Source organism: Myotis daubentonii, chromosome 19 (genome assembly GCF_963259705.1).
Source record: "Myotis daubentonii chromosome 19, mMyoDau2.1, whole genome shotgun sequence".
Taxonomy (NCBI): domain Eukaryota; kingdom Metazoa; phylum Chordata; class Mammalia; order Chiroptera; family Vespertilionidae; genus Myotis; species Myotis daubentonii.
This window is the reverse complement of record NC_081858.1, coordinates 13,187,498-13,211,818: the sequence shown is the minus strand read 5'-3', so window position 1 is coordinate 13,211,818 and position 24,321 is coordinate 13,187,498. Positions and strand designations below refer to the sequence as shown.

At 43.3% G+C, this 24,321-nt stretch overlaps 1 protein-coding gene across 1 annotated transcript in view; it reads left to right on the top strand.

The window, feature by feature from the left end:
* The first annotated feature begins 1,530 nt into the window (after positions 1–1,530).
* The window catches only part of SBNO1 (strawberry notch homolog 1), a 54,388-nt gene continuing 31,597 nt past the window's right edge, over positions 1,531–24,321 (top strand). Inside the window, 8 exon segments of the mRNA XM_059676918.1 lie at positions 1,531–1,707; positions 10,795–10,926; positions 11,440–11,544; positions 12,707–13,019; positions 17,815–17,915; positions 20,500–20,596; positions 23,329–23,489; positions 24,083–24,216. Of these exon segments, the coding sequence (XP_059532901.1) occupies positions 10,795–10,926; positions 11,440–11,544; positions 12,707–13,019; positions 17,815–17,915; positions 20,500–20,596; positions 23,329–23,489; positions 24,083–24,216 (1,043 nt within the window). The 5' untranslated portion in view covers positions 1,531–1,707.

Below are 24,321 nucleotides of genomic sequence, written 5' to 3'. Positions count from 1 at the left end.
TCAGAAAAAACCTCAAAGGGTGTGGGTTTCTAGGTCAAACCTGTTTTCAGAATCTAGTACTCCTCCAGTCCTTGTATACAGCCTGAGTGTAGGGGCCACTTGGAATTGTTCCAACTTAGCTCCAAAGATACTGATGTATTAACTACAATGTTTTAGATTTCTTTGCTGCATCTTTCCGTATTTTTTCCCCTTTCATGTGACAGAGTTGTAATTATTGGTTATTACCTTCTAGGCTATAAACTAGCCTAGTGGGTAGCAGTGAGCAAGACAGATATAGGCCTTGTTCTTATAGAACTATTTTTATATTTTTATCTCTATAGTTTTTTTTTAATTAAATGAAACAATGGAAGTAAAGTTTTAACAAAGCAATTTCAAATATTTATGTGGGTACACATATATAATACACGCTTATGTATATAAATGTTATGTTGGGAGATGCATAATTATTTTTGCCATGGCTACTCCCCGCCCTACACTTCCTCTTGAAAAGCTCACACCTTAACCTCCAAGCCTTTCAACGCCTAGGTTTCCTTCCAGCGCTAGGCAAGTGCGATGCGCCGCCAGCAGGGGGCAAGAATCAACCAGGCGTGCCTATTACCTAAGCAACAGAGTCAAACAACACTCTCAGAATGACTTTACCAAAGGGTTACCAATAAATTAACTTATTCTGTGTTGGGTCACATAGTATTATTATAAGGAAGTGAGAGGTGGTAGCGACAGACCTATTCTGCAGCAATCACTGACTGACAGCAATAGTTTGTTCGGGTTATTGGCTGTGTACGCGGAAAAAAAGTGGGGCTGATGGTGCTCACACTCCTAATGGCACAGGATCTGCCAAAGGGCTCCGAGTTATTTGCGGTTTCATATTGAACAAAGTGCTGTGAACCAGCAAGGTCTATGCGAACATTTTCTTCTAGGATTCAATAGGTAATGAAGAGCTTTCCAAAGTACCGGAGAAGCCACAAGGTAACTTCCCGGGCCGAAGCCACACGCCAAAAGGGATCTGAAAACAGCTTCGGGCCCCTCCTGGCCCGACTTTGAAAGCAGGTGCGGGACGCATGCGCCCGGCCCACCCGCTGACCTGCTCCTGGCACACGGAGCTCAGACCTTCTTCCCGGCAGCCAGCGGGATCGAGAGGGAGGGGCAACGGAATTCTCGCGAGGCCTCTCGAGCGCCGGCGGAAGCAGTAGACACGTGACTCTCCGAAGCGGCCTTCGGCTTCCCCCTCCCCCTTCTCGGAAACCCGGCCCCTCACCCTTCGCCCACCCCGGAGCCGCGGTAATGGACCGTTTGGGTTCCGGAATTCTCTTGGATCCAACCACTGGTACCGGGTCGGCGGGAGCCGGCGGAGCCCGTGCTTGGCGGCGAAGGCAGGGGGCGGTCAAGATGGGGGGGGCAGACCATCTTCCTTCACCTAGGAGGGAGGCGGGGCGGAGAGGGGCGCCGGGGAGCGCGGTGGGGGAGGGAGGAAGTCACGTGGGGCGCGCTGCGCGCGCTGCGCCTTCTCCGTCGCCCCGCCCCCGCCCCTCCCGATGGGGCGGGGGGACAGGGGGGAGGGGCGTCAAGATGGCGGCGGGGAGGTAGGCAGAGCCAGACGCCGCTACTGCCGCCGCCGCCACCACCGCCGCCTCCGCTCCCGTCGCCTGTGGTTCTCCAAACTCTCGCCGCCCGGGAGAAGGTGTACCGGCGTCACATCCCGCAAGGAAAGTAAGTCCTCCCCTGAACCCTCTCCAGCTTCCACACTCGCTCTGCCGGACAGCCTCCCACTCCCACCCTCCTCAGGGGGCCGGTGGGGCCGGGCTGGGGGGGGGGGGCGCCGCCACCTCACCCCGGTTCGGCGCCTCCCTCGCCGCCCCCTGAGCTGTTCGCCCCGGGGGCCCTCGGGGGCACGGTCCCGGCGGCGGCCCCGCCGCGCTCGCTTCTTCCGCCCGTCAGCGCCGGGCCCTGCGGTCGCCGCGCGTGGGGCTGTCGGGCCCGGGGGCCCCGCTGTCCCGGGCCAGGGGCACCCCTTTGGGTGGGGAAGCAGGGTGTGCGGACGCCGGCGCTGGTCCCGCTGGGGTCGCCTCCCTTGCTGCCCCCGCCGTACACCGGGGCTGCGAGGTCCAGGACCCGCCGGAAAGTGAGCTCCGCGATCCTTCAGAAGTCCTCCCTCCCGCCCGAGGGTTGCTCCACGGATTCTAGGGCGAGTGCGGGAGGCTGCTGGGGCGCCCCTAGACCGGACCCCGCACTTGCAGTGCCGCGTCGCCTCGCTGTCGGGGCGGTGGGGAGGGTCCGGGACACGTGGGGACCACCTCCCCGCCTTGCCCGCTCCGGGGGTGGATCTCGCCCTCGGCCACCTCGCCCGCCTCCCGGAGCATCTGCCCGTGGAGGGGAAGGGCGGCTGAGGGATTTGCTTGTACTTTGGGAGCGTTTGGCGTAAGCAGCACCTAAAGTTCCCCAAACCCGTGTGCGCGGGTGGTTTCCCAGAAGCGGTTTGGGGTCTGTTTAACCGCCGAGGAGATCGGGATGTGCCTGCGCTGGAGATGGTTTCTCTCCTGACCCCGGCGCCCAGCTCCTCCCCTTTCCACCCCGGCTTTGTGCCTCTGTTTGGTTAATGTTTGCGGACCACTAACTTGATCCTCGCACAGAGAAGCTTTTTTTTTTTTTCCTTTCTTCCCCCCCCCCCCCCGGGCGTGCTCCGTGTACTGTGGGAGGCTTTTGTGTCTTTTGGGGGTGGGGGGAGTCGTCGGGAGAGAAACGTGGGAAAAGGACGGGGCGAGAAAAGCGAGAGTGGAATGAAGCTACGTTTTTTGTCCATTGAATTGCGCAGCCAATTGTAACTGCACCCGGAAGTTTGTGCTGAACACGTGTTGACGAGGGAAGGTTAAAACCCGGGTCCCCTTTGACCTTTGAAAGTGGATTATTAGCCTGTTTATGTTCAGTTCAGTGCTTCATATTCTCTGGACAGCCGGCGTTACAGACGGAATGGGCTCCTCGCGGCCGCCGGGAGGGTCGCAAACGCTGTCAAAGCCCCAGGTTGCCCCAGCGCCAGCAGACGGACCGCGCTTGCGGACCAACCAGCTCCCAGTGCGGATGGAGCCCATTCCCCCGCTGCTTAGGGCAGTCAGCCCTGGTTTTCAATCTGGGGGCGGGTGTGGGGGGGGTCAACCTTACTGCACAAAACATAGTTTGTACAGTTTCTAGGGTAAAATGCAGGATTTGCTACTAGTGCCTTGAGCGGCACATTGATCTTGCAAGCAAGGGAACATTTTATTTTGATGTTTAAAGAGGCTTTACCTTACCAGAGCAGTGACAACCGCCCCCCCCTTCCTTTTATCTCCCAATCTAACTTTATGCCATATGATTCTCTTCAGAATTTTAAATAAATTTTACATTAGTTGCTGGGTAAGCTTTAATAAGGGAGGCTTAGTGGCTTGCAGTTCATTCATTCATTGAATGCTGCTATGTCAGGCAATTTTACATGTTTTAAGGGCTTTGCTGAAATTGCTAATTAAAAACAGGTAGTATGGGCCCTGGCTGGATAGCACAGTTAGTTAGAGCGTTGTCCGGTAATGCCAAAGTTTTGGGTTTGATCCCATCAGGGCACACAACAAGGATCAAACAATGAATGCCTAAGTGGAACAACAAATCGATGTTCCTCCCTCCCTCCACCCTCCTTCCCTCTCTCTCTCTACATTCAATCAATCAATAAAAATTAGAAAAAGAAATAGGCAGTATGGAGATTCTTTACATGCTTTTTTTTAAGCTTTAAAAAATTTAGATTTGAGAGAAAGAAATACTGACTGTTCCACTTATTTATGCATTCATTGTTGCTCTTGTATGTGCCCCGACTGGGGATTGAACCCACAAATGTGGCGTATCTGTCAACGCTCTAACCTGAGCTGCCCGGCCAGAGCTTTATATGCTTTTTAAAATGATTCACCTCAAAGACTAGCAACAGCTACATTTTGGCATTTCTTAGTCTCTAAATTGAGCTTTGATTTCAGAGCTGCCACCTGTGAAGGACATGAACACTCAGATCCTAGTAATCTGACTTTCCATGAAGCTTTGTGGGTTCCCATGCTTCGTCTGCCTAAAGTAAAGATAATTTCTGGGAGGAATTGCTTTCACATTAAGTAGCCAATTAATAACCAAAATGGTGTCATCCTCAGGTTTTTGGAATGGTCTTTGTTTTTCAGTGCTAATTGACAGACCCACTTTGTGGTTGAATTTACTAAATATTAAAGACCACCTTGGGATAGCGCTGAAACCCCCCCCCCCCCAACCTTTTTACTGCATACCACAGTAAGAAATACATTTTACATTGTGACCTAGTGCATATAGACACATAGAACTGAAAAACTCATCTTATGAAGTAATGTTTTCTAATTTTCGGTTCTATGCTGAGATGTTTAAAAATACTGGTTATGGTGCACTGAATTGATTGGACAACACACTGTGTTTTGGCCAGCAGATTGAAAAATACTGGAATAAGGTTAAGAGTACAGAATCTTGGAGGTATGTGGTGTGAGACCTCCTGGGTTTGTAATTCTCCACTCTGGTTTTGTTGTTACCTTGCTACACTTCTCTAGGCCTCAGTTTCTCATCTGTGGAAAGGGATAATGGGTAGCATTTACTCAGTGATTATCTTGAAAGTTAAAAGAAAAAAAATCCAACCATATACTAAAAGTAAAGCTAGCCATGTGAATTTGATGGTGATCAAGAAAGTTATTTCATTTCTGCATTTGATCCCCCCCCTTTTTTTTTAATCACAGGATATTTTCCCATTGATTTTTTTTTTTTAAGAGAGAATGGAAGGGGGGGGAGGGAGGGAGGGAGAAAGAGAGAGAGAGAGAGAAACATCAATATCAGACACATTAATTAGTTGCCTCCTGAACGCACTTTCACCAGGGCTGAGGATCAAGCCTACGACCAAGGTATATGTCTTTGACCGGAACCTAACCCGGGAGCAGATGCTCTAACCACTGAGCAGACAGGCTAGGGCCTCACCTGATTCTTGGGTTTCTTTTGTGAAGCATTTTTTTCTCTTGTGAATGTTTTTTTAATATATTTTATTGATTTTTTTACAGAGAAGAAGGGAGAGGGATAGAGAGTTAGAAACATTGATGAGAGAGAAACATCAATTAGCTGCCTTCTGCACACCCCCTACTGGGGATGTGCCCGCAACCAAGGTACATGCCCTTGAGCGGAATCGAACCTAGGACCCTTCATTCCACAGGCGGACGCTCCATCCACTGAGCCAAACCGGTTAGGGCTCTCCTTGTATACTTTTTTTTTTTAAATATATTTTTCATGATTTTTTACAGAGAGGAAGGGAAAGGGAAAGAGAGTTAGAAACATCGATGAGCGAGAAACATCGATCAGCTGCCTCCTGCACACTCCCTACTGGGGATGTGCCCGCAACCAAGGTACATGCCCTTGACCGGGATCGAACCTGGGACCCTTCAGTCCGCAGGCCGATGCTCTATCCACTGAGCCACACCGGTCATTGCTCCTTGTATTCTTAATGAACCACTCAGTAGACACTTAATAAATACTTGTTGTCCTAGCTAGCCAGTTTGGCGCAGTGGATAGACAGTCCGCCTGTGGACTGAAGGGTCCTCAATTCAATTCTCAGTCAGGGCACATGCCCGGGTGGTGGGCTTGGTCCCCAGTAGGGGGCGTGCAGGAGGCAACTGATCAATGATTCTCATCGTTGATGTTTCTGTCTCTCCCTCTCCCTTCATCTCTGAAATCAATAAAAATATGTTAAAAAAATAAATACTTGTTGATAGACTATATCTACTAAATTCTAAGTGGCTCATTATCCTTAAAAAAATTTTTTTTTAATATCCGAGGATACTTTTCCCATTGATTTTCAGAGACAGAGAGGAAGGGAAGGGAGAGGGACACATCAATTGGTTGCCTCCCACAGGTGCCCGACTGGGGTTGGGGATGGAACCTGCAACCCAGGTATGTGCCTCTGACCAGGAATTAAACCTGAGACCCTTCAGTTTGTGGGCTTATGCTCTAACCACTGAACACACTGGACAGGGCAAAATTCTTAAACTATGTCAGTCACACATCTGGGCTGCATGAAAGCAAAATTGAAGCTGAGTCAAAAATCAGACATGCTTAGTACTATTAAATAAGGAGAAATAAACGTTTTTGTTATTAGTTCTGGCAAAGATAACTTGCTAAGTGATATTTTCTGTGCACACTTAAAGGTATCAGTGTCCTGAGACTCTGATTAACTGGATACATGACACTTTCGGTAAAAAGGGAACTGGTATTTTATAGAACTAATTTGGAAGTTAATTATTGGATAGGTTTCCAACAAATAGTTTGTATTCTGGGAAATAAAGTGTTGCATCAGTGATATAGAAAAAAAAACACACGTTTTTTGGACAAGATACTAATGTTTATCAAAATGATAGTAGCTAACTTTTGTTTCAGGTAGTACAGCAATTCCTATTAGGCAAGTTCTATTTTATTCCTCTTTGAAGACGAGGAAACTGAGTCATAGTATATTACTTGACCATATTATACTTACTAAGTGGGTGATGTAGCCAGTATTTGAACCCTGATATTCTGCTTGACTCCATGGTCTTTTCAACCTCTGTTGTGGGCTGCTGTAGACACATCCCTGGTAACTGGCATGAGCTGTAAGCTATGGAGATCTGTTTTAGGTCTCAACAAGAGAAACCTTGTCCTCCTTGATAGGTTTCAGTGTTGGTATTCTCTGTGGGAACTGTATCCTTTCATTCTTCCGATTGGCTATTGTTTCCTCAGGATTCTCTTCCTGCCAAGGGTGGCTCTTAGTTTCTCTCTACTACCATGTCCTTGTTTCTTATTTATCATTGTCCCCTTTATAATGTACTATTTTGAACTAGGTGATTATTTTCAAATGTATTTATGAGAAAAATGGAGCCATTTTGTTGTCCATTGTCTGAGAGAGAATCACTGCTGTTAGTAACTTTGGGGTTTGTTAGATTGCTACATGTTGCTTGTCATCTGAGGTCTATGTGATCCTTAGTAGACACAATGTAACACAGTTCTCTTACACCTAACAGTATTTGCATTTATATTGTATTTAGACCGTTCAAAGTGAAAATGTTTTCCCTCTCAGGAATAAATCCTACTTATTATAAATCGAGGAGGAGAAGATTGGATAATATAGCCTTTTAAGGGCTCTCTCAGCTGAGCACTGAAATTCCATGAGTCTGTAATAATTTCAGAATAGGACTATGATTAAATATTAAGGGGTTTGGCTAATGGAGTTAGAGAATGGCACAGATGTTCCCTCTCTATCCCTTTTCCTCCTCACTGCAAAAAAGTACAAGTAGAGAATTTGTATTCAATTGGCTAAGAGAGAAAGTATCCCTAGATTTGTTTGTGTGTAAAATGTATATAAAATTAAAATGTCTTTTATTAATAGCTCCTAAGAAAAAATATCTTTTACAGACATTGTCAATACTAGGTCACTACTCAAATCAGAGGTCTCAAATTGTGATTCCTATGAATGAATTTTGGGTAGGTCACTGAACTGCTGCCATCATTTCTTGTCTAAATATCAAGTTTCTCCCCAAAATTGATTCCTCCCTTCCATGATAATATTTTTGTACTTTTAAAATATTTTATTGATTTCAGAGAAGAAGGGAGAGAGAAACATCAATGATGAAAGAATCATTGGTCGCTGCCTCCTGTACGCCCCTACTGGGGATGCAACCAAAACCTGGGCACGTGCCCTGACCAGGAATCCAACTATGACCTCCTGGTTCATAGGTTGACACTCAACCACTGAGCAACACTAGCTGGGCATATTTTTGTACTTTTAATGCTCATTGTTCAGAAACTATATTTCAAAAGGCTCTCGAATTCAGTAACACTTTTTGGTGATTTTGTTTTTGTCTCATGAGTTAATGACATTTCTGTACTCTTGAGTATAAGTAGACCAGACTTGGTGCAAAACTGATGGATCAAAGGGCCCTGACCTCCAAGGGTTCTGTGGTCTGTAGTTTAGGAGTCAATGTCTTAAAACTGTGCTTTTGTTTCTAATGTACATAAACTATTTCCAGTAATTACTTTTAAAATATGGCATTTTGATAGTCTCAAGTTCTATTAATTTAGGTCAAGATTAGCTATAGTAAGTGGGCCAAGATCACCCCCTATTCCCACAGGTCCTAATGAGGTAATTTATGGATTGGAAATATATTTAAAGCATTTATTTATTTTTATTTTTTTTAAATATATTTTATTGATTTTTTACAGAGAGGAAGGGAGAGAGATAGAAAGTTAGAAACATCGATGAGCGAGAAACATCGATCAGCTGCCTCCTGCACATCTCCTACTGGGGATATGCCCGCAACCCAGGTACATGCCCTTGACCGGAATCGAACCTGGGACCTTTCAGTCCGCAGGCCGACGCTCTATCCACTGAGCCAAACCAGTTTCGGCTATTTAAAGCATTTAAAGTACATATTTGTACCGTGCATCTTGCTGTCTAATACTCCACCCCCTTCCAATTTTAAGTTAAGTGTTGAAACTTTCAGGGTTACCAACATTGACTTTTTGATCAACTCATTGAAAAGAGAATAAATGGGCTTTGAAGATATAGATGTGAATGGGTGATCTTGACCAGGGAATTTAAGCTTTCTGAGCCAGCCTCAGTTTCATCTTGCTTAGGGTTGTGGGCTTGTGATGTATATGGAGAGCCTAACACTGTGTCAGGCTTGTAAAAGGTACTTAGTCACGGTCAGTTCCCTTCCCTTCCTTCTTCCTACTCAAATTGTTTTCTTCCTTAGGCTTCTTTTCCTTTTTCTGAAAAGTTTTGGGAAGTCTCCTTTGGACTCTGTCCTTCCTCCCATCCTTTAAGCTGTGAATCTGCCCTTAGTTTCAATTCTGGATGTCTGTGGTTTTCTACCTTAAATTCATTCATGGGTTCATTAGAGCTTCTTTCTAAGTGATAACATGCTTGTGTGGCATAGACCTACCTAGGAGAAGATTTCTTTTTTTTTTTTTAAATATATTTTATTGATTTTTTTTTACAGAGAGGAGGAAGGGAGAGGGATTGAGAGTTAGAAACATCGATGAGAGAGAAACATCAATCAGCTGCCTCCTGCATGCCCCCTACTGGGGATGTGCTTGCAACCAAGGTACATGCCCTTGAGCGGAATCGAACCCGGGACCCTTGAGTCCGCAGGCTGACGCTCTGTCCACTGAGCCAAACCGGTTAGGGTGCTAGGAGAAGATTTCTATGTTAGTTATATTGCTTTCATCTAAAATAGAAGTTCTTATATGTTGGAAGTCATGTTTATTGCATTCTTGGCTAACACCTTTTTGTAGGACATAACGAAACACTGACATTTAATTCTATTGCATAGTCTGAGAACAAATGGACTAGCTGAAAATTAGTGTGTTTATATAACATGAAATTAACTTTCTAAGAAAAACAAGTACAGATTTCCCATAAGTATGTTTGTATATATAAATTGGTTCTTTCAGATAAATTAATGAGAAAAGTTAAAATTAAGAAAGTTCTGTTAAGCTTTTGTAGAATACTTTGCTCTCACTCCTAAGAGTGCAGTTGGGAAACCCCAATCTAAAATGTACCTGCTGCCCTAACCGGTTTGGCTCAGTGGATAGAGCATCGGCCTGCGGACTCAAGGGTCCCGGGTTCGATTCCGGCCAAGGGCATGTACCTTGGTTGCGGGCACATCCCCAGTGGGGAGTGTGCAGGAGGCAGCTGACCGATGTTTCTCTCTCATCGATGTTTCTTTCTTTATTTATTTATTAAATTTTTTTTTATTCCTTACAGTATTACAAAGGGTATTACATATGTGTCCCTTCCCCCCCCCCCCCGCCCTTGACAATCCCCTGGCCTCCCCTACCCCCCAGTGTCTTATGTCCATTGGTTATGCTTATATGCATGCATACAAGTCCTTTGGTTGATCTCTTACCCCCCTCCCTCTTGCCCCCCAACCCTCCCCGGCCTTCCCGCTGCAGTTTCGTCGATGTTTCTAACTCTCTATCCCTCTCCCTTCCTCTCTGTAAAAAATCAACAAAATATATTGGAAAAAAAAAAACTGAAACAATAAAATAAAATGTACCTGCTTGCTCCTAAATAGGCATTCTCCCTTTAAGACCCATATAACTCATCTTTCAGGTCTCCTGGGCTCAACTTTTGATTACTCTCTCTTGGCTTAACTCTAATTATCCATCAACTCCTGTGTTTTTTGTGTGTGTGGTTTTTTTTCTCCTTCATATTCTCCCTTCCATTTTGAGCTTTTATTTAAACCTGGTCTTAGGAATTCTCTCTCCTAAATATGTTGGAATCCATACCCACTTCTTTACTTCCTGCTGTTGTACACATCGGCTCTCCTGGCCTGATGTAGCAGTTTTTGTCTCCCTGTTTCTGGTCTTAAGGAGTGCCAATGTCTTTCACGTGTCCATGGATTTGAATACACACACTGTCCAGGAGATCCTTGTCCACCGGGCGATTTTCTTTGACTCTTGGCTCCAATGTCGTCTTCGTAACCTCTCTCCCTCAGCAGAGTTCAGCATTTCCTTTGGTTTTCCCACAGCATTTTGTGGACATATTCTTGCTGTGATTGACATACTTTGCTGTCCTTTATATCTTAATTTGAATTTTTGGGGATCAGAAACTATTCCTCCTTTTTGCCTGACACGCAGCCGGTTCCTCGTAAACATTGAATGAATGGATCTGGTAGAAAATGAAATGTTGGTTTATATTTAGAAGAGAGTTAATTATCATTTTAAGTTTTTTATGTTAACACTTAATATTTTGTTCTAAAGATGGTGGAGCCAGGACAAGATTTATTGCTTGCTGCTTTGAGTGAGAGTGGAATTAGTCCGAATGACCTCTTTGATATTGATGGTGGAGATGCGGGGCTTGCAACTCCAACACCTACCCCTTCAGTTCACCAGGTAAGAGTCCTCCAAAGCCTCTAAAAAGGAGATTTTTCCCCTTAATTTTAATTTCTACTTATGAAAGTAGGTAATATTAAGTCTTAACTTAAACATGTATGTGAAGGTTATTTTTATGTTGAATATTAGTCTTCATTCATGAGATGGAAAACATTTGCAATGAAAATCAAAACATTTTTTGCTTTGTTGTATATATAAAAGTAAGAGATGAATTGCTTATTTTTCTGTGAGGATGGTTAATCCCCTTACTAGTTGTCTCTATGTACTTTATAGGGCATTTTTCTGAGGTTTTACTAGACACATTTTCTGAAAGCAAAAGTGAGATTCTGGTGTTAGTGAAATTTTGTGAAGCTGGTATCCTTGCAGAGATTGTTCCTTTTTACTTGGCACTAGTGATTTTACATTCCATTTGAATGTAAAGCTTAATATTTTTTGTTTTAATAAAATACATCTCTTGTTCTTGAAACGGAATTCACTGCGTCATTCTTTTTCTCGATGTTGTTTTCTCTCCAGTCAGTGCCACTTAGTACATTAGAACTAGGTTTGGAGACTGAAGCAGCAGTTCCTGTTAAACAAGAACCAGAGACGGTACCTACTCCAGCACTGTTAAATGTTAGGGTAAGAATTATTTAGATTTGGCATTACTACGGAAATAGTTTAGGACTATAGTAAGGAAGTAACCTTTCATACAAAACAGTTTTATCTCACTAGTTCTGATTTTTGCTACTTCTTTCCCAATATTTTGCTCTCACCTATTTTCTAAAACATTTGTTTCATTCTTATTTATTTATTTTGGTCAAAAGATAATTTGGACAAAACAAATTTATTTTATTTATTGCAAATGATACAAAATTCATGAAGTAAAAGATAAACTTTCATTATCCCACTATTCTCTTCATTTTTACTTGTTTAAGTTTTTGTCCATTGGTATGTAATTTTTATGTGATTATAATTGTGCTTTAAACATAGCAGTTATTAACTTCCACCTAGTGATGTAAAGTTATTGGACAAACTTTAAAATTTGGTAACATGATAAACTTGTTGAGTTTTATGTAATAGCGATAAGTAGTATCTGGAAGATTCTTGTTACAGAGGCCATGGAGAAATAACATAGTTTGAGGTGAAAAGGAAGTAGAAATATGCATACATTTATAAAAGTATCTCAGTTATACTTTAGTTGCTTGTAGTCACAGACATACTGTTATCCTCAAATCTTGACCTTTTTTTAATTGGTGACATGATCACCAATTATTTGTAATGTGCCTGTCTGACCATTCGTGTGACATGAGAATTTAGAGCTCTGCTTGGTGGTTTTATCTTAAGTTCTAAACATTAATAGAATCTCTGTGATAGCAAACATTGGACAGGAGTCCTGGAATCTTAGAAACCGAAAATGGTCCTCAGAGAGCTTGGGCCTCCAGAGGTAAAGTGATGTACCCAATGTTCTCTGCCCAGCTGGGGCAGTGCTGAGATTATACACTCTTTCTGTTCTGTTCCTTGTGTTACAAGGTTACTGTACATCACAGCTTGCTTAGGAGAGTCCCATTTTATGTTTGCTCTCCCCAACAGTTATATAAAATGTCGCACCACTGTACCTTTTTCCCCTCAAAATGGTGTGTTCTAGTTGGTAGTTTATTATAATCATATTTAATTAAAAATGAGGTGCCAGTGGCTAGGTAAGAATAAGTCAATTTTAGGTTTTAAATGGCCTACTGATAGTGGCTACATTAGAGGAGACAGCATTTTTCAGTGGTGTGATGTGTGTGGTTTTCTTTTCTAGCAGCAGCCTCCATCTACGACAACATTTGTGCTGAATCAAATAAATCAACTTCCGACCTTGGGATCTACAATTGTAATGACTAAAGCACCACCTGTAACAACGAATAGGCAAACCATCACTTTAGCAAAGTTTATCCAGACCTCTGCAAACACACGCCCTTCGGTCTCAGTACCAGCAGTACGAAATGCCGTGACCTCTGCACCTTCAAAAGACCAGGTTCAACTGAAGGACCTTCTGAAAAATAATAGTCTGAATGAACTCATGAAACTGAAGCCACCAGCTAATATCGCTCAGCCAGTTGCAACAGCAGCTAGTAAGTCTGCTTTCAGTGGTGTCAGTTGTCTGCCTTTGATAAGATATATCACTGTGTTTTTAAGGGTTTCTTGGGTCTTAAAAGAACTGGACATGAAAGACGTAAAAACTTTATGTCTGAATACTTATAGTATTTATACAATTCAAGAGAAGCAAAAATTTAGAAAACTTAGCATTGCCTAAACCGGTTTGGCTCAGTGGTAGAGCATCGGCCTGCAGACTGAAAGGTCCCAGGTTCGATTCCGGTCAAGGGCATGTACCTGGGTTGCGGGCACATCCCCAGTAGGAGATGTGCAGGAGGCAGCTGATCGATGTTTCTCTCTCATCGATGTTTCTAACTCTCTATCTCTCTCCCTTCCTCTCTGTAAAAAATCAATAAAATATATTTAAAAAACAAACAAACAAAACAAAAAACTTAGCATTAAACCTTGAAATGAGGTGTGGAATTTCCAAGTAGTTTCATTGACATCATGAGACCTCAGTTTTATATATGGTGAATAACCGGTTAACATTTTTCTCAATCCTTTAAATCAGTGCTTCTCAAACTTAATGTGCCTGTGAATCACTGGGGATCTTGTTAAAAAACAATCAGATTCTGTAGGTCTGGTCTGGTGGGGCCCAAGATTCTGCATTTCTAAGAGTTCGGGAGGTGCTGTTGCTGGTGGTCCTTGGACCATGCGTGAGGTGAACAAGCTTTAAACTGATAGCCTGATACTTTAACTCTGACCTTTGCAGTTTTATGATTTTGTCTGTCATTGGCTTCATTACTTATGGACAGTTGTGTTTTTATTAAATTTTCCTTTAAAGTACATATCTAATCTAATAAAAGAGAAACATGGTAATTAGTGTCACTCCGCTACCCTTCCCATTGGCTAATCCCCCTGTCACTCACAGAGTAGGGCCAAGATATGCAAATTAACTGGCATCCAAGATGGCGGCCGGCAGCCAGGCAGCTGATGCCAACAGGGAGGCTTGCTTGCTTCAGTGACGGAGAACTCCAATGTTCCCCGCCTGACTTGCCGGCCTCTCAGCTGCAACTCTAAGCAACTATGTTGCGATTAAAGAAGCTAAAAAAAACCCCAGAAACCTGCTTTACTCAGCCAGCCGGACCGCAACATTGTATCAAATACAGACAGTAAACAAAGGCCAGAAACCTGTTTTCAGCAGCCGAGGCCTCCGAGCTAAAGCTGGCCCAGAATAAAAAAAGAAAAAGAAAAAAAGGAGCAGTTGGGAGCTTCAGTCCCAGCCTGAAAACAGCCCTCAGCCCCTCATCCAGGCTGGCCAGGCACCCCAGTGGGGACCCCCACCCTGATCCAGGACACCCTTCAGGGCAAACCAGCCAGCCCCACCCATGCACCAGGCTTCTATTCTATATAGTAAAAGGGTAATATGCCTCCCAGCACCGGGATCAGCGTGACAGGGGGCAGCACCCAAACCCCCTGATCGCCCTGCAGCTCTGTGTGTGACAGGGTGCGCGCGCGCCCCCCCCCGCCGCCTCCCCCCCCCCTCCGGGCCCTGCTCTGTGTGTGATGGGGTAGAGCCATAACCTCCCCATTGGCCCTGCCCTGAGTATGAGAGTGGCGGCGCCCCAACCCCCTGATCGGCCCTGCCCTGAGTGTGATGGGGCGGTGCCCCAACTCCCCTATCGGCCCTACTCTGTGAGTGACAGGGGGGAACTCCCCAACCCCCTGATTGACCCTGCTCTGTGCGTGACAGGGTATGGAGCCCCAACCCCCTGATGGGCCCTGCTCTGTGCATGACGGGGTGGCGCCGCAACCTCCCCATCGACTCTGCCTTGAGTGTGACAGGGGGCAGTGCCCCAACCCCCCAATCGGCCCTACCCTGAGTGTGACTGAGGGTGGCATCGCAACCTCCCAATCTGCCCTGCTCTGTGCATGACAGGGGAAGGCGCCCCAACTCCCCAATCGGGCCTGCTCTGAGCCCGACCAGGGGCTGCACCTAGGGATTGGGCCTGCCCTCTGCCACCCGGGAGCAGGCCTCAGCCAGCAGGTCGTTATCTCCCGAGGGGTCCCAGACTGCAAGAGGGCACAGGCCGGTCTGAGGGACCCCCCCTTCCCCCGAGTGCACAAATTTTTGTGCACCGGGCCTCTAGTACTCATTATAAAATAATTCACTATGTTTTCTTTGAAGAGTCAACACCTATAATACTTCTTTATAGCAGCTTTATTGAGATACAATTTACATACTATAAAATTTTCCCATTTAAACTGTACAGTTCAGTGGGTTTTAATATATTCACAGGATTGTACAATCATTACCACCAGCTAATCCATAATACTTTAACGATAGGTTTAGATTTAAAGGGAAACAGCCCAGTAATAGTTTGATCACACCTTTTTAGGAATTCATTTATGCATAAAGAATGTAGATTTTATTTTATTTTTTTAAAAATATATTTTATTGATTTTCTACAGAGAGGAAGGGAGAAGGATAGAGAGTTAGAAACATCGATGAGAGAGAAACATAGATCAGCCGCCTCCTGCACGCCCCCCACTGGGGATGTGCCCGCAACCAAGGTACATGCCCCTGACCGGAATTGAACCTGGGATGACCCTTGAGTCCTCAGGCTGACACTCCATCCACTGAGCCAAACCGGTTAGGGCAAGAATGTAGATTTTATAGTTAGTTTTTCTGCCTTGGAGTGGCTTTTTTGTTGTTGTTGCTCACTCATTGAACAAATATTTATTGAGTGCCTATGTGTCAAGCACTGTTCTGGGATTTTTGAGGCTATGGCTGAGATGAAAACGGTTGAAATCACTTCCCACATGGCGCTTACATTCTAGTGATGTTTCATAGTATGTAAGTTATATAATATCTCAGGGATAAGTGTGATGGAAAGAAACTGAAAATGTTGTGTAGGGCAGGAACAGGTTATAATTTTAAGTGGAGTACTCAAGCTTCGTGTTTAGTATAGTACGTTTATTTTTAAAGGTAAAATAGAATTCATCTGTCTTTTTATTTTATTTTATTGATTTTTTACAGAGAAGAAGGGAGAGGGATAGAGAGTTAGAAACATCGATGAGAGAGAAACATCGATCAGCTGCCTCCTGCACACTCCCCCACTGGGGAAGTGCCCGCAACCCAGGTACATGCCCTCGACCGACCGGAATCTAACCTGGGACCCTTCAGTCCGCAGGCCGACACTCTATCCACTGAGCCAAACCGGTTTCGGCGGAAGCTGCTTTTCATTAAAGTTTTTGGATTTAATGAGGAGAGATTGCTGCTTTTATGTGAGTGGCTCTCTAAGTATTCCACTCCACCCTTCAAGTCAGCATGTGCTTTTATAATTTAAAAGAGAGGATATATGCCATGGGAGGAAAAAGTTTAGAGAGAACAGAAAACAGGAAAGATGTGGAGCTGTGCAGTAACACTCCCATATCCAAAATAGTAATTTTAAAAGACAAAAGACTGCAAATCAAGGACATCCTTGTGTGGAAGCCTGAGAAAGTCAGACCAGGCCAGGGCTGAAAAAGAAACAGTAAGTGAATGCTGAAGATAAGCACATGTTTGTGTTGCAGGAGAGAGTCATGTTTATACTGAAAGGGAAGGACATTAAAAGTATGAAGCGGCACAGAGCAAGGTGTTGCATGTTCTTGTATTTATCTCTGGCTGTTGCCCCGTTAGGAGCCCTTAGCCCTTAGGGGTTCTCATCTCTCACTTGAGCTCCAGTCCTGCCACTTGGAGAACTATTCACTGGCTCTCCTACAGTTCACTCTCCTACAGTGAAACAAATTGGCACCCAAAGTAACTTTATTATCTTGTCCAGCATTATTTTGTCAGCACTTTAATCCCATTTGTTCTGGACTCCCCTGTGACAGGCTCTGAAATACTCCCCATCTTTTGGTAGAACATACAAGACGCTAATCATTGCCCTTGATGTGATTTTCACACTGTGATCTCAAGAATCCCAGGTACTAGGATGCTTCCCGAATACTTAGAGATGTAGGCTAATTACAGGGGCTCTGAACTCTTTGACCAAGCAGTTCTACTTTGACACTCAGATTGAGGGCTTCTGTTGCTGTATCTAAAAAAATATGCAAAGCATTGGTATAAGAAAAGAAAAGGTTCATCATAGATTACTTGTTTTCTTTATTCTGAGGAAAAGAGGAAGATAGTCCCCATTTGTTGTTTTTTTCCTTTCTGGAAATAATTCTTTTGCCTTGAAAGTTAGTAGGCACCTTCAGATCCAGTGAGATTGATTCTGTCTTGGTGAGAATACTAAGTTTTGTTGTTTGTTTTAATGAACCAAGTGAAGTATCTTTTTAAAATATGGATTTTAGAGAGTAAAGGGGAGTGGGGCGGGGACAGAGAAAGACATCAATTTGTTGTTCCACTTATTTATGCATTCATTCGTTGGTTCTTGTATGTGCTTTGACCGGGCATCGAATCCACAACTTTGGCATATCCAGATGACTTTGTAGCCTCTGAGTTCCCCAGCCAGGGCCCCAAGTGAAGTATCTTAAAGAAATGCTGGCTCTTGGCATTCGTATTGAAATGAACTATCAAATTGTTCTGGTTAAAGCTTTCTTTTTGATAAATAGCTTTCAAGTTTTTTGTGCACATTTCCTTTTAAATTACTTGTTTTCTAAGGTTAATTCTTCCAAAATGGGACACAGCTTTGAATGTTTTCATCCTTATGCTGACTTTAAGTTAGTGATAAGCAAATCCGTGTATTTGGGTTTATGAAGTGGGTAAACTTTACTGAATTTTTAAAAAAACTGTAGGAAAAGAAATGGAGATTTTGTTCTAAAATGTAAATTGACTCTCCCCTTCAGCTGATGTAAGCAACGGCACAGTAAAGAAGGAGTCTTCTAATAAAGAGGTAGCAAGAATATGGATAAATGACATGAAGATGAGGAGTTTTTCCCCGACCATGGTGAGTTTCAAAGCTGTATCTGTATTTTTGTGTCATGTAAAAGACTCTTGCCTAAAAGTGTTCTAGAACAATCCTTAGGAAACTATTTTTTTGGGTGAAGGTGGGCTACTCAGCTACATAAACTAATGAAACAGCATTAAACTTCACTGGGAACAAACTAATATATACTGAACAAGGTGGTTAAAACTTGCATAATTGATAAGATGGATGTAATGATATATGAAGTACTGACATCTTTTTTTGCTTGTTTGGTTACTCCTCACTAGAGGATATTTTCTCCATTGAGTTTTCAAGGGAGTGGGCGGGTGGGAGGGAGAGGGAAAGGGGAAGAATGAGAGAGAGAGAGAGAAACATCAGTGTGAGAGCAATACATCAATTGGTTGCCTCCTGCACATACCCCAGCTGCGGCTAGGGATTGAACCTGCAACCCGGGTAGGTGCCCTTGACCAGAATCGAGCCCCTGATTCTTTGGTGCGTGGGGCAACCTCTAATCACTAAACAACACCAGCCAGGACAACATTTTTTATTGTGAATCACATCTAATCAGGGGGGAAAAAACCCAGGGAAGTATTTGGTAACTGTTCATTTGGGATTGAATATGAATGTATAGCTGTTTATGAGTTGTCATCATATAATGGTCTAGGTATGAGTAATTAATATGCTAATCTTTTTCTCACATTTTGGAAATGCTGTATGCTTCCAATGTACGGAGTCCATCGATTCTGTACATTTATGTAAAAACTGCACTACGGCCCTAACCGGTTTGGCTCAGTGGATAGAGCGTCAGCCTGCGGACTCAAGGGTCCCAGGTTCGATTCCGGTCAAGGGCATGTACCTTGGTTGCGGGCACATACCCAGTGGGGAGGTGTGCAGGAGGCAGCTGATCGATGTTTCTCTTTGATCAATGTTTCTAACTCTCTATCCCTCTCACTTCCTCTCTGTAAAAAGTCAATAAAATATATTTTTTAAAAAAAATAAGCTGCGCTACGTATAATACTGAGTTTGTGTGGTAGGTTTTTACCAGGAGTGTACTGCATTGCATGGCTCCCCCTTGAATAAACAAGGAATGTGACAGACATTTTAACAAGGTACAGCAAAAGGTACATTGAGATGCTGGCAAAAGGGTAATGAGTGTGGAGGAAAGTGCAATCTCCTGGGCATGCGAAGAATTTTTTTTATAGAGAAGGTATAACGGAGCTTGGGTGTTGTGTATGGAGAGAGGGCATTTTCAGAAGGGAGCGAAATTAAAGCATTAATAGGCACAGAGGAGGTGGTGGCAGCCAAGTGCTTGGGTGACACTAAGCCAAGATACATGGCTTGCAGAAAATGGAGTGGTTGATTTGGGCTTTGTGGAGGGTCCCAACGTGAATTCGAAGGACCTTGGACTTGGTGCAGCAGCCTAGAAGTGGAGGGACGTGCTAATGATTCAGGATGAGTTCGGGTAAGGGAAGAGAGAGCTTGAAGGAGGTTGGTTAAGTAATGCAGAAAGGGTAATAAAGGTCTAAACTTGGCATTAGGAAGAATGAGGGGAACAGGAAAAAGGAAAACAGGACAAGACAACTACACATAACAGTAGGAGAGGATTGATGGCACTGGGGATGGAGTAGGAATTAGACGGCAGCGCAGCTGTGCCTGGGGCTATGTGCGGGGAGCTGGAGAGCAGGTGCTGGCAGTCCCAGGACTTGATGCTCGTGCATCAACAGCTTATCTAAGTGGATTTCTGCAAAGTTAAGAGTTCATTTTTCTCCAAGAAATGTATGTAGTTAGTGCTCAGGCTCACAGTGAACCCATGTTTGCCTATAATATGCCAAAGTCTATATTGTGTTGTAGTTTGCATACTGATAGCCTATGGACCAAAACCAGTGGATACCTGTGTTTTGTTTGGCCTCCACAAGCTTTTGAAAATTTTTGAAGTTTCGCTAACACATAATTCCTGACTTCTGGGTTCTCTTAAAAAAATAGGAGTACCTGAGAACCCTAGGCCCACATTCCTCACCCAGTAAAATGTGCCTGGAGTTGACTAGTGGACATTTACTTTGTGTGTTGGGCAGGCATTGCCCAGGTCCCACAGTCTCTGTACCTCCTGTGTATCTCCTGTACCCTAAGCTTGGCGGCAGTTGCCATTTTATATCCTACTGGCTTAGAAATATTATCTGTGTAGTCCCTGGATTTTGTGACCCTTTGGTATTACCATCTTATCCTCTAAGTTTAGGTAGGGGAGCTAAGGTAGAGGGAGACGGAAGGAAGCCGGTCATTTAGCGGAGTATGCATTCCTGTTATAGTTGAGATAAAGTGGAGTGGGCGGACTTAGAATTTTAATTTGCCCAAGGCTACACAAATAAAAGACAGGTGAGGCCCTGTGGTGGCCCCTTTGTGTGTCAGGGATGAGAGCAAGTCATGGATGATCTGTGCTCATTGGAGAAGCATTGAAGCCATGAGGAATCCTGATGTCAGGGAATGTAGCAGTGTTATGTCATGTTTCCAGGACTGAAGATGGTTGGCATTCCTGCAGAAGATTTTTTATGTGTTGGCCGGGCCTCTAGTCTCTCGGATTAGAATTGATTATGCTGTCTTTGTGTTACAGAAGGTTCCTGTTGTAAAAGAGGAAGATGAACCAGAGGAAGAGGATGAAGAAGAAATGGGCCATGCAGAAACCTACGCAGAGTATATGCCAATAAAATGTATGTCTTTAGGATTTGCCAAAATAATGAAAGACTTCCATGTTCCTCTTGAACTTAAAAACTTTCCCTTACATGTTATTATCTATTAGGGTCTGTCAATGTGGGCACTTAAGAATTTGACAAGCACCAGCTTTGTAATGTTTTAAACTAGAATATGTTTGAAAATATATACACATATACTGTGTTGTTGTTTTCTTCTATACAAAGTTAGAACTTTGTTTTAGGTTGAAGTCTTTTAAAACAAAGAATAAAAGCGTTCCCAGCCAGCGTGGCTCAGTGGTTGAGTGTCAACCCATGAACCAGGAGGTCACAGTTCGATTCCCTATCTGGGCACATTCCCAGGTTGTGAGCTCAAATCAATCCCCTGTGTGGGGTGTGCAGGAGGCAGCCGATCAGTGACTCTCTCTCAACATTGATGTTTCTATCTCTCTCTCCCTCTCCCTTCCTCTCTGAAATTAATAAAGATATATTTTTAAAAAGGAATAAAAGCTTGGGTTTATATTGTTTTGAGTTAGCAGTGAATATAAAACCAATAAATTGCAGAGATGTAAATATGTACTTTGTGTAATTTATAGAGCTTATTTAAAACAAAAAACAGCCCTGGCTGGTTTGGCTCAGTGGATAGAGTGTCAGCCTGCAGCCTGAAGAGTCCCTGGTTCGATTCTGGTCAAGGGCACATGCCAGAGTTGCGGGCTCAATCCCCAGTAGGAGGCGTGCAGGAGGCAGCCGATCATTGATTCTCTCTCATCATTGATGTTTCCATCTTTCTCTCCCTCATCCTTCCTCTCTGAAATCAATAAAAATATATTTAAGCCGAAACCGGTTTGGCTCAGTGGATAGAGCGTCGGCCTGCGGACTGAAGGGTCCCAGGTTCGATTCCGGTCAGGGGCATGTACCTGGGTTGTGGGCACATCCCCAGTGGGAGATGTGCAGGAGGCAGCTGATCGATGTTTCTCTCTCATCGATGTTTCTAACTCTCTATCTCTCTCCCTTCCTCTCTGTAAAACATCAATAAAATATAAAAAAATGTGTTTTTTTAAAAAAAATATATATATATATATTTAAAAAACAAAACAAAATAAAAACATGGGGATCTTAAAGATAAAATGTGCTATTTAAATGCATTGGCTTACATTAACATCATTTCTGTCTTTTTTCCATAATGACCATGAAAATTAATAATTACTTGTGTTTTATATACTCTGTTTTTCTATGAAAAGCCACTAAACTAAAAATGTCTGTTTACCAACCATGTATGGGTTCTAAGATCTCATACTTTTCTGCTTATCTAAAATGAGCTTTGGATTGTGGTATCGGAAATTTTCCAATAATAGTCTTCACAAAAGGATTGAAAGTTTACCGATGGCCCTTTAAACCAGAGGTCAGCAAAGTAAATCTGGACCATTGTCCGTTTTTATAAATAAAGTTCTGACTTGGCTGGCGTGGTTGAGCGTCAATCTATGAACCAGGAGGTCACGGTTCAATTCCCCGGCAGGAAACCTGACCAGGTGGTGGGCTCGGTCCCCGGTAGGGGGTGTGCAGGAGGCAGCCGATCAGTGAATCTCATCATTGATGTTTCTCCCTCCTCCCCCCACCCGTCTCTCTCTCTCCCCCCTCCCTTCCTCTCTGTAATCAATAAAAATGTGTAAAGTTTATTGGAATATAGCCAAGCCCGTTGGTTATTTATTGGCTATAGCTGCTTTAGCCCTGCTACAACAGCAATGTTCAGTAGATGTAGAAAAGACCAGATGCCTCACAAAGCCAAAAATATTTACTACTTGACCATTTATAGAAAAAGTTTGCCGACTCCCAATTTTTCTTTAATATATTTTTATTGATTTCAGAGAGGAAGGGAGAGGGAGAGAGAGATAGAAACATTAATGATGAGAGAGAATCATTGATTGGCTGCCTCCTGCTGCCCCCTACTGGGGATTGAGCCCGCAACCCGGGTATGTTCCCTTGAGCAGAATCGAACCCGGGACCCTTCAGCCCACAGGCCAACGCTCTATCCACTGAGCCAAACCAGCTCGGGCCTGACTCCTATTGGAAATTATACTCACTTCATACATTTTGGGAAGCTAGTTATTGTTTAATTTTGTAGCCAGGATTTCTTTTGAAATATCTTTCAAGATAAAATTATATTGCAGACCTTTTCCACTGATTTTGAAGTGAATGATTCATTCATTTAAACCCCTGAATCTAGGATTATGTTCTGTTACTACTGGAGAACCTGGTGTGTACAGTAAGTTTATTTTTCTAAGTCTTTTTAATCACCAAGTCACTATTTAAAACATAGGTAGTTGATAAATTGGACATTTCATTTTTTTTAAATATATTTTATTGATTTTTCACAGAGAGGAAGGGAGAGAGATAGAAAGTTAGAAACATTGATGAGAGAGAAACATCGATCAGCTGCCTCCTGCACATCTCCCACTGGGGATGTGCCCGCAACCCAGGTACATGCCCTTGACCGGAATCGAACCTGGGACCTTTCAGTCCGCAGGCCGACGCTCTATCCACTGAGCCAAACCGGTTTCGGCTAAACTGGACATTTCAGTCAAACTTAAATAATACTTTGTCATCAGTCAGTGACTCTACATAGTTACTTACTAGTATTTACTTATATTTTCTGTCATAGGTAAAAAAAAAAAATACTGCAATATCTTGTAATATAAATGGAAGTATTATTACCTAGCGTGATTAAAATGAAATATTTTTAAATTTTCATTTAGTAAAAATTGGGCTACGTCACCCGGATGCTGTGGTGGAAACTAGTTCTTTGTCCAGTGTTACTCCTCCCGATGTTTGGTACAAAGCATCCATTTCTGAAGAAACCATTGACAATGGCTGGTTGTCAGCATTACAGCTTGAGGCAATTACATATGCAGCCCAGGTAAGCAATAATGTTTTATACAGTGTTTATTCTTTAATCTTAGTCTATATAATATAATTGTTTCAGTCCAGAGGTAAGTTTTCCTTGCATGTAAAACTTGTGAATGCAATATTTATAGAAATTTTATGTGTTAGGAAATTAAATGGCTAACACGGGTGTGCGGAGTGCATTGCTAGTGGAAATGACAAATGCTATACCTTGGAATTCAATGGGAATATGTATTAAAACTGAAAATGCATATATCCTTTGACCAAGCAGTTCCATTGCTGGGACTCTATCCCATAGAACCACTGGATAAGAACATACATATACGGCTATATGTTGCAACTTTTTCCTCCAGTGGCTGAAAGTTGTGTAAGTGTTGAAAGGGGCATGGAAGAATTCTCATTATGTTGTTAATTTTAGTTAACCTGGTGCATGCGAGGGTAGCAAGATTGAATGTGTAGTAAATAAAAGGAAAGTATCTATGCCAAGCCAAGCTGTATGCCATTTATATAAACATAGGTCATGTTAATATAACCCTAAAAAATGTATGAAAGACAGACCACCAAAATATCAAAAGGAGTAATTAACCTGCTTTTTTTTTCTCCCAGCAACATGAAACATTCCTACCTAATGGAGATCGTGCTGGCTTCTTAATAGGTGATGGTGCTGGTGTAGGGAAAGGAAGGACGATAGCAGGAATCATCTATGAAAATTATTTGTTGAGTAGAAAACGAGCATTGTGGTAAGTGCTAAAGACTGGCTGTGGAAGCTTTCCTATGTGGATAGTTACTTGTGCATGTGGGCAAGGGATTTAATGAGTAGGTATATAGTTTTTGAAGGGTTAAGA